This window comes from Lepisma saccharinum, chromosome 6 (assembly GCF_977018435.1).
Source record: "Lepisma saccharinum chromosome 6, izLepSacc3.1, whole genome shotgun sequence".
NCBI lineage: Eukaryota > Metazoa > Arthropoda > Insecta > Zygentoma > Lepismatidae > Lepisma > Lepisma saccharinum.
In genome coordinates, this window is record NC_139234.1 from 60,365,739 (window position 1) to 60,377,062 (window position 11,324).

The 11,324-nt window shown below is 36.6% G+C and overlaps 1 protein-coding gene across 3 annotated transcripts in view; it reads right to left on the minus strand.

The window, feature by feature from the left end:
• The window catches only part of nompB (intraflagellar transport protein 88-like protein nompB), a 44,990-nt gene extending 33,785 nt beyond the window's left edge, over positions 1-11,205 (minus strand). Inside the window, exons 1-3 of one of the 3 annotated variants that reach the window (XM_083124005.1) lie at positions 11,114-11,205; positions 5,639-5,810; positions 798-845 (exon numbers count right to left, since the gene is read on the minus strand). In XM_083124005.1, the coding sequence (XP_082980131.1) occupies positions 798-845; positions 5,639-5,794 (204 nt within the window). In that variant the 5' untranslated portion in view covers positions 5,795-5,810; positions 11,114-11,205. Of the gene's footprint in view, positions 1-797; positions 846-5,638; positions 5,811-10,955; positions 11,005-11,113 lie in introns of those variants that run through there. The other 2 variants (XM_083124007.1, XM_083124006.1) reach the window with 2 other exon arrangements.
• Positions 11,206-11,324: the final 119 nt, after the last annotated feature.

Below are 11,324 nucleotides of genomic sequence, written 5' to 3' on the forward strand. Positions count from 1 at the left end.
TTATAAAGTAATCTGTCAGTTTATTGTTTGAATAGATAAAAGTATGCCACTGTTCATCATGTGATGCACAACAGTGAGGAAAGAAAGTGACAGCAGGGCTGCTATTAACAAATGCAAGGTTCTGTGTAAACTACACTCGCGAGGCCCTTATTTTCAAGAGTAAGAATATATTAAAAACTTTCATTTCTCGAAAAATCGTACATCAAAATCAACATGGTTATTACTACTACATAAATATTACCTATATATACAGCATGGTACATTTATAATGAAAAATATAAATATCCCAAAAAATACACATTGTACAAAAAAAAAAAAAATTGTTCCAAATGAAAAAACGTACTGCTGGAAGGGGCTATAAGATGGCACTACCAGTTATGCTGTAGGTGGCATTATTTACAAACTAATACCTAATTCATTTTTCAAACAGGAGCAGAATCAAATTCTACAGAAAAAAAATTTGAAACTTTTAGTCAGAACATTTATTTTAAAGTGCATTTATGAGTAGTTAAAAGCAATTGAAGGAAGCAGCTGAAGCACAGCTCCACTTGCCTACCTGATGTATATATTACACTAACTGATATAGATTGCCCAAGTCAAGTTACTTTGTCTCACTGCTTCATTCACTCATTTTGCAATTATTTTAATAAAAGTATCAAAAGATCCCATACAGAAGCAATAAAATTAAAAATCTGGGTGTGTGAAAAAGTAATAAGGAGTCGCCCATATTTCCCTACAAATAAATTATATCTGAAAACACCATTTTCACTAATATTTGCAGTAAGTTATAAACATACCCCTGTTGATGTTCCAAGACGCATAGCTGTACCAGGTTTTGAAGTAAGCTGGAAATATACATGAAAATGGTTAAATTCATGTTTCAGGAAATTTAAACATGCTAATATATATATTTAAGTATGCATACACAAAACAAGTAGGTACCCCATAATATTAATTGCGAATAGTTCTATAGTTTCTGGAGACCACTGCCACCTTCCAATTGGTGATGGTGGTGGAACTGGTCAAGTGTATCAAGTACAATCACTGTAAAAATCTCTTAGCAATCCAATAGGATTGTTGCAACCCAGAAGTGCCCATGACTGTACAACTGTGTAATCCTAAAATATATATATATCGGGTATGTAACTCACACTCTAATCAAAACAAAAATGAAAGCCACAATGCACATTCTGCAAAAATTAAACAATGACACCAGGTAGATGCAGCATGGGTTGTAGATGGCTCAACCTAGCAGCTCTCAGGAAAATAAGGAAAACTGGAAAGCTCCCAAGCAGTGAAGCAACAGATTCCTAAGGGAGATTTCAGACTGCAGTGTGACAAGGGACAGAGGCCTCTCCAGTCTATATGAAAGCAATCTGAGAAAGAAAGTGCGTGTTCGCTGCACCCAAGCTGACACAATATATGCAGTTGAGAAGACAGCCTAGTTGCATTGGTGGATTTAGTGGGAGTGGCACAGGAGCATGTGTTGTATCAAGTACAGGGAGGTTATTGCAGCATGCCACCGCTTCAGCATCGGCCGCTTGCCGGTCCAGTCATGCAACAGGTGCCGGCAAATTGCGTAACAGATAGCCCGTAACAGAAACCGCTTGTTTTGTAATGTTTCCACTTTTCACAATTACAGTTACAATTACAATTGAAATAAGCACGTACCTTGTCGCACGGATGCAGGAAAAGGTGTCCTCCCAAATACAAATATTTCTGGCACCTTATTTCTGACGTCTAATCTTAGATTAGTCATCGCTACTTTATTCTCAGTTGTCGCGACAGCGCCTGCAGCTTATCGGGGGTTGGGTGAGTTGTCAGCCGCGAGATGGCGCTTCATACTGCACGTGTCGGCAGTGATGCCAACCGTAGGGACATGTCCCTACGCATAGGGACTTTTCACTAAATTTCGCCCGCGTAGGAACGTAGGGACAGATTTTGCCAAATGAGGGAAAACGTAGGTACTTTTTTCAATCTTGGTAAATTACATTTTATGAATTAGTTTATCTGGATACTTTAGCGAGGAGGATAAAAAATAACTAACTAACAGATCTCCATCAGAATTTTGGAACATGTTATCGGTTACCAAAAACTTTCAAGGCAAGTTCCTTTTTGAAAACATTTCCACTCTCGCGAAAATAGTGCTAACATTGCCGCATTCTAACGCGGAAACGGAAAGAATATTTTCAATGTTAAGTGATACAAAAACAAAAAAGGGAAATAAAATGGGACCAAAATTGTTAAAGAATGCAGGAAATACAGCATCACCAACCAACATCTATCTCTTCACAGCAGCAGCATGTATGACTTCAAATAACATAATCAACAGTAAACGACTCAACGTTATTCATTAGGGGTGTGCTGGATTCTTTACTTTAAAAAGTCGTTAATTCTCGACGTTTTCTGCCTTGTAAGTTTCTGGAACTTATCGAAAGTTGTAAGTTTTTATTCTAGAAATGCAAAAACAATCACTTAAAGTGAAAATGACTTGTAAAATTCGAGATTTCCAGTGCTTCGGGAAATTTCGAACATTTCCCGTCCAGAAAATTTTCCGACTTGGTCGGGAAATTGCAAATTTTTCAGTCCCGAATGTCGGGATTTAAAAAAATTACCGTCCCGATCCCGTCCCGACCCAAAAAATTCTGTCCAGCACACCCCTATTATTCATTAAGGCAAGAATTTACAATACCGGACCCTTCTGTAATTTCTATGCTACGTCTTATACTCACGAAATAATTATTCGTGATTATTTATCTCAAGTTAACATGTTGGGGTGAGGGGGAAAAAATGTTCATTAACGTGTAGAAGTTGTAAAATAAGCTTTTCAATTCTCGCAATGATTCTCCGTATACAAGTATGGTAGCCATATTTGTTGATATGAACAAATTAAAATTAGTTACGCTGTCTACAGCGTTGCCACACTGTTGATTTCATACTTGGAGAGCATGGATCGTGTAAGAATGGCGGAAGAGAACAGTAAAAAAGTTGTTAATGTTGTACAGATTGTTAGGTGGAGTGTGCAGGAGGATGGCTGTGGGCTAATTAATAAACTTATGGATTTCAGTATATTGCCCAAAGAACGTGCTTACATGTGACAGCGACAATCACGATGTAGAAGAACTGATTTGATTACAGGTAAATTTGGCAACAGTACATCAATCATAAAATTGCAGGATACGAAAATGGCCTTCGATGATGAACGTTTGCCGTTAAAGTGCTACGAAAATAATATTTTTTATCGGTTCGTAATCACAATTACCGCAAAACCATTCAGGAATAGCCCCACTGACCATTCTCGGTAAGTTTAGGTTAAGTTAGGTTAGGCAAACATAGTTAAAATTTGGGCTCGAAAAAAACATGCACGGGTAGCCCAACAAACCATTGACGGATAGCCCCACGAACCATTCAGGTACGGTTAGGTTAGGTTAGGATAGGCAAACATAGTTAAAATTTGGGGTCGTAGTAATATCAGGAATGTATATTTCGTTTTTTAAGTATTGGAAACACAAAATCTTCCGGTAAATAATAAGCAATCGTGCCGATCGCGGACCACTCAATGTCACTTATTTTGCAATTTCTACACGTGACCCCCCAAATTTTAACTTCAAATTCGTGATTAGGAGGCCTCAATTAGTGAGTATGCGAAATATTACAAAAAATCGGGGAGAGGTCCTGTATTGTAAATTCGCTCCTTCATTAATTGTGGAAGCACCGAGCAGAAAGATTTGGTAAGTAAATGTGTATATTTTATCTTCTGTTTGCATGCTCATGAGGTGTTTTTTTTTTAGTCACTTTACTTGGCGTAGGGACATTTGGTCAGTTGTAGGGACATTTTGACTACGTCTGTAGGGACATTGCCGAAAAATGGTTAGCAACACTGTCGGCTACCAGACAGTGAGTCTACGCTCATTCATGTTCACTTCTGTTCGCGTTTATCAGTACGCGTTTTGTTTATACTGTGTTATTGAGTTGGTGTGCTAGTGCTTTATTGTGTGTTAATTGTTATTCATTCATTACTTATGTCGTTAAACAAATATAGTCTTGAACATAGAGTTTTTATGTACGATAATTACGTGAAAACGAATTCTTGCAGAAAAGTGGTCAGGGATTACGATAGACAGGATCTCTTGAACCTAAGAAACGTGTTGTATTGCTGTTGAAGGAAGTCATTTTCAACATCTCTTATAACACAGGAGGTTAGTGATCATCATTATTATTACTTTTAAATATCATTTTACGCTTTCGGTTTGCTTTATGCGCCGGGATGCTGTCTTCCCTTTCTGTCAACTGAGGATAAAGTAGCGATGTCTAATCTAAGATTAGATGTCAGAAATAAGGTGCCGGAAATATTTGTATTTGGGAGGACACCTTTTCCTGCATCCGTGCGACAAGGTACGTGCTTATTTCAATTGTAATTGTAACTGTAATTGTGAAAAGTGGAAACATTACAAAACAAGCGGTTTCTGTTACGGGCTATCTGTTACGCAATTTGCCGGCACCTGTTGCATGACTGGACCGGCAAGCGGCCGATGCTGAAGCGGTGGCATGCTGCAATAACCTCCCTGTAGTTGTTTCTGTATATTTAAATTCAGACAGTTATAAAATAACAATACATTCACACCAACAAATCTTTCTTATGTAAAAATACACGAGTAAAATTGGAACACATAAAAATTAGTTCAAAATTTTAACTATGTTTGCCTAACCTAACCTTACCGTGAATGGTTTGTGGGGCTATCCGCGAATGGTTTTTGGGGCTATGCATGAATTGTCCGTGGGGCATTTTTCAGTTAAGAAAGTTGGAAACACTGTATACCCACTGATTCTACTGAAGCTGTACCCGCCATATTGTGTCTTAAGAAAGCGAGAAAAGGACAAACAATAATTACTGTTATTGACATTATTTTAGCCAGAAAAGCAAAATCTCACCTTAAAGAATGTTTCGCAATGCACAATAGGTTAGTACGAATATAAAAAGTGACGAAATAAACGATTGAGAGGTGTTCGGCTGATTGACATTTAATGGATTTACAATAAAAACTCCAAAATTGTGCTTGACAGTTTATTTACAAAATTATTTTCGTTCGTTACTGTCTTTCAATAACTCGGGGAAAATATATGAAAATTAAAGTTTTTTATATACTTCTTAGCATACATACGTTTCACATTTTTATTTTTGTAAGTAATCATAAATATTGTAAACATAGAAACACCCAATAAAATAATAAATGTAGGATTCTAAAGCTTATTTCTTTACCATCTCTACACATTCAGCCCGAATGCCATTTTGCTCTACTGCAGATATCGCCTCCAACATATCAAAAATGCCTGACCAATCAGGCAGCCAAAAGAAAATTTCCAAAACCCACTATTCAGAGAAAACCTAGGCGTTTAGTTATGATTAAAGGGTACAATGAGAAAAAAGTTTGAGAACCGCTGTCCTAGGACATTTGAAGCCCTTAATAATAATAATAAACTACACTTTGCAATATCAATATCATTGATCTTACTTATGCAGTACTGGGGTCAACCTTAATAAATATATACAGATGTTTATAAATTGCCATAATCGTAATAACATTGTACAAAAAATATATGTGGGACAAAAAGAACAGTATAAGAGGGAAGTACTTACATTAGGTCTCCTTCCATAACTTGTTCTAACTGCTTGCTGGAAATCTTCATCCTGTTCCAGATCTTTTGTACTGAATGTAGAAGGATATTCATTGTAGCCTGAATACAGGTCATCATCATCTGATGGGACCAAATGAACATGTTCAAAAGCAGTCATGGTTGCTGTTTATGACCTGAAACATGAAAATTAAGCCAGTTAACCCATTGAACAACATCATTTTTAAGTTGCAACTGATTTACCTTGTAGTGAGTTTTCTTGGATCAAAAAATTAATTACAAACATTTATTTTATTTTTGTGTCTATTATTATAACTTTTATGATTATTATCATGAATAATAAAAGGGCCTCCCCGATGGTGAGGTGGTAGCGTTGTCGCCTTGTAATCAAGGGGTCCCGTGTTCGATACCCGGTGGAGGCACATAGTGGTTCGGATTCCACTTTAAACTGTAGCTCCAGTCCCAATTAGCCTTACTGTGCACAAAGTGGACTTAAAACATCAGCTCAAACCAAATGAAAAAAATATAAAAATGGTACTAACGGTTAGATTTCTTGATTCTCTCATTAATTTTAAAGGGTGTAAATGTTTAATGAAATTTTGGGTAACGGTTCGATTGTTTTATGATTTCACCTAGCACAAAGACTAATTATTGTAGAATTTTGGAAATCATTGTCACACGAAATTTAAACCTTCCATAAAGTAATGAGCACTGTTTGGACTTGAAAAAAAGTTATTTATGTTGAAAAAAACAACTTGAAAATTACCTTACCCACTTCTCATGGACAAGACATTCTCTGTCAACAAGCGACAGTAAATATCGTAGAAGCATGGGAATGAATGTAGAAATAAATCGGAACCTTAGTAGAATGAATTTAGGGACTTTATTTTAATGCTAAGGGAACCAAACCTATCCTGCCTAACCTAACCACGAAAGCATATATTGAATAAAACCTTAAGTAATCGGTAAAACTCCGCAGTATTTGCCAATTTTTGTAACAATGTGTATTACACAATAAAATATAAAGCAGCATTGGATTACAAGCATTTTATTTTACTTTTCAAACTTCATTATTAATATCATGAATAATAAAAATTAGACTTATATTATTTAATTCTTCATGTTTGCAACAGATGGCAGAACAAGTTTAGCTAAAAGAAAGAATAGTACCTGTTTAAAACAGAATTAAATCGAGAATTACGTTCCAAAGTATGACCAACAGATGTCAGAACACTTTAGAAGTAAAGTCGAAGGTGAACGTCACATTATGTCAGTACTGCTCAATGGGTTAATTATCAATATTGATTGACATTCAAAACTCAGCAGGACTAATATACTTGCCCCGGATAACATTTATCTGACCCCCCTCTCCCTTTCTTTGTAATTTGTCTTTTTCAATTTTTCTACATCCTATGCAAAATATAAATTAACATTATACTCGTATGATAATAATATCTTTGTTGTTGATGAACATAATAGTTTTGCACCCCTTTAATTTAAAAAATACAAAATACATTGATCTACAGTTTTGCATAGGTTCCTGCCTCAGGTGGCCCTTTCAGTATGACAAATTCCAAATGAATCAAAGTATGTGAGCTTTAAAAGTGCCTCTTGATTGATTTATTTATTTCACATGGAATGAGCCTATGCAAGAAGAAAAACCTAATACTTTATTCATTATATGATTCATGAGTATATAGAAATAAAATATGTATAAAACTGATTCAACAGTATCACCCTGTTACTCCGGAATTGTTCCAGGAAGTTCGGTTTGATGGTCACATGCATTCAGTGATTACTTATGATCAGTGGCGTAGCATGGGCATTTCGGGTGGGAACGCCAAGTCTGAAGGAAGGGTCACCCCTTTTTTGTTTAATAATTTACTTATGGAATTAGTCGCCACAGGTATTGTTTATTTGCCTGAAGTCAGCTGGGTTTTTCAATAAAACATGATCCATGCATGTTTTAGCTAGAAAATAAGATGCCTCACTATTAGCTAGAAAATAAGATGCCTCACTATGGAACAAAAGGTTTTGAACTCTGGTGTTTTATACGTTTTTTTATAATCAAGGAAACCTTTCGGCATGACATCAGTCATTAAAAAACCTACCTGAATCACAAGCACCTCTGATTCAGTAGATTCTACAACAGTAGACCGTCACTGTTGTGGATGATCCAACTACTGATTGATTTGGCTTTATTTTACTTCACTTTTCTACCACTTTTGGTAAATCGCGAATACGATGATATTGATGAAAGGACAGTCACAAAGAACACCCGTGCTACGCCGGGATTCAAACCAGGAACCTATGTCGTCTTGGTGCACTGCGCAAAACACTTTGTCACGGAGGTGGGTGGATGATCCAACTATCATACACTCTACTGACGTAACAGTGCCGGTTAGTAATTCAGACCACTGTTTATTGCATCTTAAGAATGCTGATAAACATTTTACAATAATTTTGTCCAGAGATCATTTGATGTTAAGAGTTTTCAAATGAATGTTAAACATTTCCATTGACACAATATTAAGCAGTTAGACAATAACGAAACAATAATAATAATAAAAAAAGAGTAGTTTTGCGGGTTAAGTGCACAGGCTGAACTTCTACCACGATGACTTCATCAACTTATTTGACAAAACCTGTGCTGATCTTTTAGATGTTAATGCACATCGCTGTTCGTACGATAAATTATACAATGCAGTGGTATATTTGAGTTTGGTAAAGTTACGTCAGTCAATATTGAGTATTGTAGCATCACACAGCACAAGCATGAAGAAACTGGTAGGAATTCTGCTTCTGTCGTTTACGTCTGAAGGCAGGAAGAGTCACATGAGCCCTAGAACCAATCACGTGGCTCTCTGCTCCGTACGCTGGCGTTCGAGGGAGCATGCGTGCATGCTGTAGAGATCTAAGCTTTTCCTCCAGATAGGCAGCAAGGAATATAGAGTCCTTTACGCCAAACCTGCCCGGTGTCCGGCCAGGAAAGGCATTGAAAAAAATTCCAGAACGAGTGTTGTTAGTGGAGCGTTGCAAGCGGATCGTGAAAAATGACTATTTTAATGCCATGAAGGTCAAACATATATGAAATTAGTCAAGTTTTACTTTGTACTTACAGTATTTACACATTTTTGAAATTTTAAATCTGGGAACGCGGGGCGTACTATAATGCTTATGATATTATTATCACAAGCTCTGGGTTTCTATCTCTCATAACGAATATTTTCATACATACAAAAACTATACTAGTGTGTCAAATCTTGCATCCGATTGGGTATGACTGAAGATGACTGGACCCCTCTCCGATTTTCTTCATATTTGGCATACCTACTTACTAATTGAGGCCTGCTAATGAGGAATCTGAAGTTAAAATTTGTCGGAAACGTCTAGAAATTGCAAAATAATTGCGAACCATTGACGTATGGTTAGGTTAGTTTCGGTTAGGTTAGGCGGTAACATTATAGTATAAGGGAAACGGATTTATTTAAATTTATAGGAGAAAATACTTACGGAAATCATTTTCTGTAACGTTGTGGAAGTTCGTGAATGTAGTTTTGATCCATTTTAATGCGAAAACATGTCGTTTTCTTGCGAAAATCTCTGTCCAACACGCTGTTTCTGCTGCCGCCATTTGCTTTCTGCATGAGAGTACAAAGTTCCGTGTGTACTTCCGAGGTATTGCGTTCTTGAGGACTTTCTGAAGCCGGGGAAACTGTTTTTTCGAATCGTGCAACTTATTTGGCATGTGAGTAAGGTATTTTTCGTCATTCATGCATCTCAGTTGTACGATAGCTTGTGCCGCCATTACCGTCGATTACGTGAATCAAATGTTCCGTGCGTTCGATCATGTAACCCCCGGTCAGTGTAGCAACCACGCGGTAGTTTTACAAGATGATGTGTTGTTTTTTTTTCCAATTTAAGGTAAGACTCTAGTTTACGTCCTTTTCCTAAGGAATGTGTGTCATATATCGTTGGAAAGCTTATTTTATAAGGAATTCAACAACGTAAATCCCAAAGCGAGCAAAAATTTCCTGAAGGAGTAAATCGAGAAATACCGATGTTGTCCGGATATGCGTAATTGAACGTACTGAGAAATTTTTTAGATGATGAAGCACATATTTAGGGGTGAAATGAGTGCTAATGGAACCTAACCTAACAGGCCTAACCTAACCTCGTAGGCCTACCTCGACCTCGTGAATGGATAGAGGGGCTATCGAGAACAGAAAGTGTAAAAAGAAAAAGGTACTTACCCGAAGAGATGCCAGGTGCCGCACCACGATCGCACACAGCGAACGCAAAGAAGCAATCACCATGCAGATAAGGACGTAAAGTAGAGTCTAGCCTCAATTTTCGCTTAAAAACCTTTTGTGAATAGTTTGTGTGGCATTTATCGGTTCATAAGTTTGGAAACACTGCACATCAGCTGACGATACTGCATATCAGCTGACAATAGACAATGTGAGTCAAGATTTGCCCGCCGAATTAGCAACGACCAATAAATGATTATAATGTTAAAAATAACGCTTTTTTCATGGAAAAAAAGTGATCCCCAGCTTGAAAAATGTTCCGGTATGCATATGAGGTAAGTAGAAATGATTTTTATTTGAAAATAAACGAGTTTAATGTGTCTCCGGCGCGATTTCATCATGCTACGAATGCAATTTTTACATGGTTCGATTTCGATGTAAGTCTTAACATATACTGCGGAGTTTTAGTGATTACTTAAGGTTTTGTTCAATATATGCTTTCGTGGTTAGGTTAGGCAGGTTAGGTTTGGTTCCCTTAGCATTAAAATAAAGTCCCTAAATGCATTCTACTAAGGTTCTGATTTACTTCTATATTCATTCCAACGCTTCTACGATATTTACTGTCACTTGTTGACGGATAATATCTTGTCCATGAGAAGTGTGTAAGGTAATTTTCAAGTTGTTTTTTTTTCAACATAAATAGCTTTTTTTAGAGTCCGAACATTACTTTAAGGAAGGTTCAAATATCGTGTGACAATGATTTCCAAAATTCTATAATAACTAGTCTTTGTGCTAGGAGAAATCATAAAACAATCGGAACCGTTACCCGACAGTTTCCATTCCGAAAACCAAAGCCTTATTTTCGCTTATTTTGCAATTTCTAGACGTTTCCGACAACTTTTAACTTCAGATTCGTGATTAGGAGGCTTCAATTAGTGAGTATGCCAAATATGAAGAAAATCGGAGAGGGGTCCGGTCATCTTTAGTCGTTCCTTCGATTGTCCCGCTAGTAATGAATTTATCCCTTGAAGTTCTTCTTGAAGTTTCAGCGCAATACGAGAACTTACTTACTTTGACAGTGGAAACAACGTTTAAAAATAAATTGTATTCTCCGCTTGTAAAACGGCACTCATTCAATTGGAACTGATTGTAAAAAATGTACATTAATTGGGTACACAATAAAAAAAAATATGGCGAAAGAATTTCATTTTAAAAAATAGATGACATACTGTACACACCACCTAAACATTCTTAACATTGTGATCGGGAATTTCATTGCAAAATATTTCATCACACGCATAAACAAACAGCTGCGCACGCATAAACCAGATAATCTAGCTTCAAGGCTAGTGGGTGCTCAAGCGAAAGTCTATTATGTAAAAACTTTTTATTATGAAAGAAAAATGTAATACGTGACAATATATATATATTATATATTTA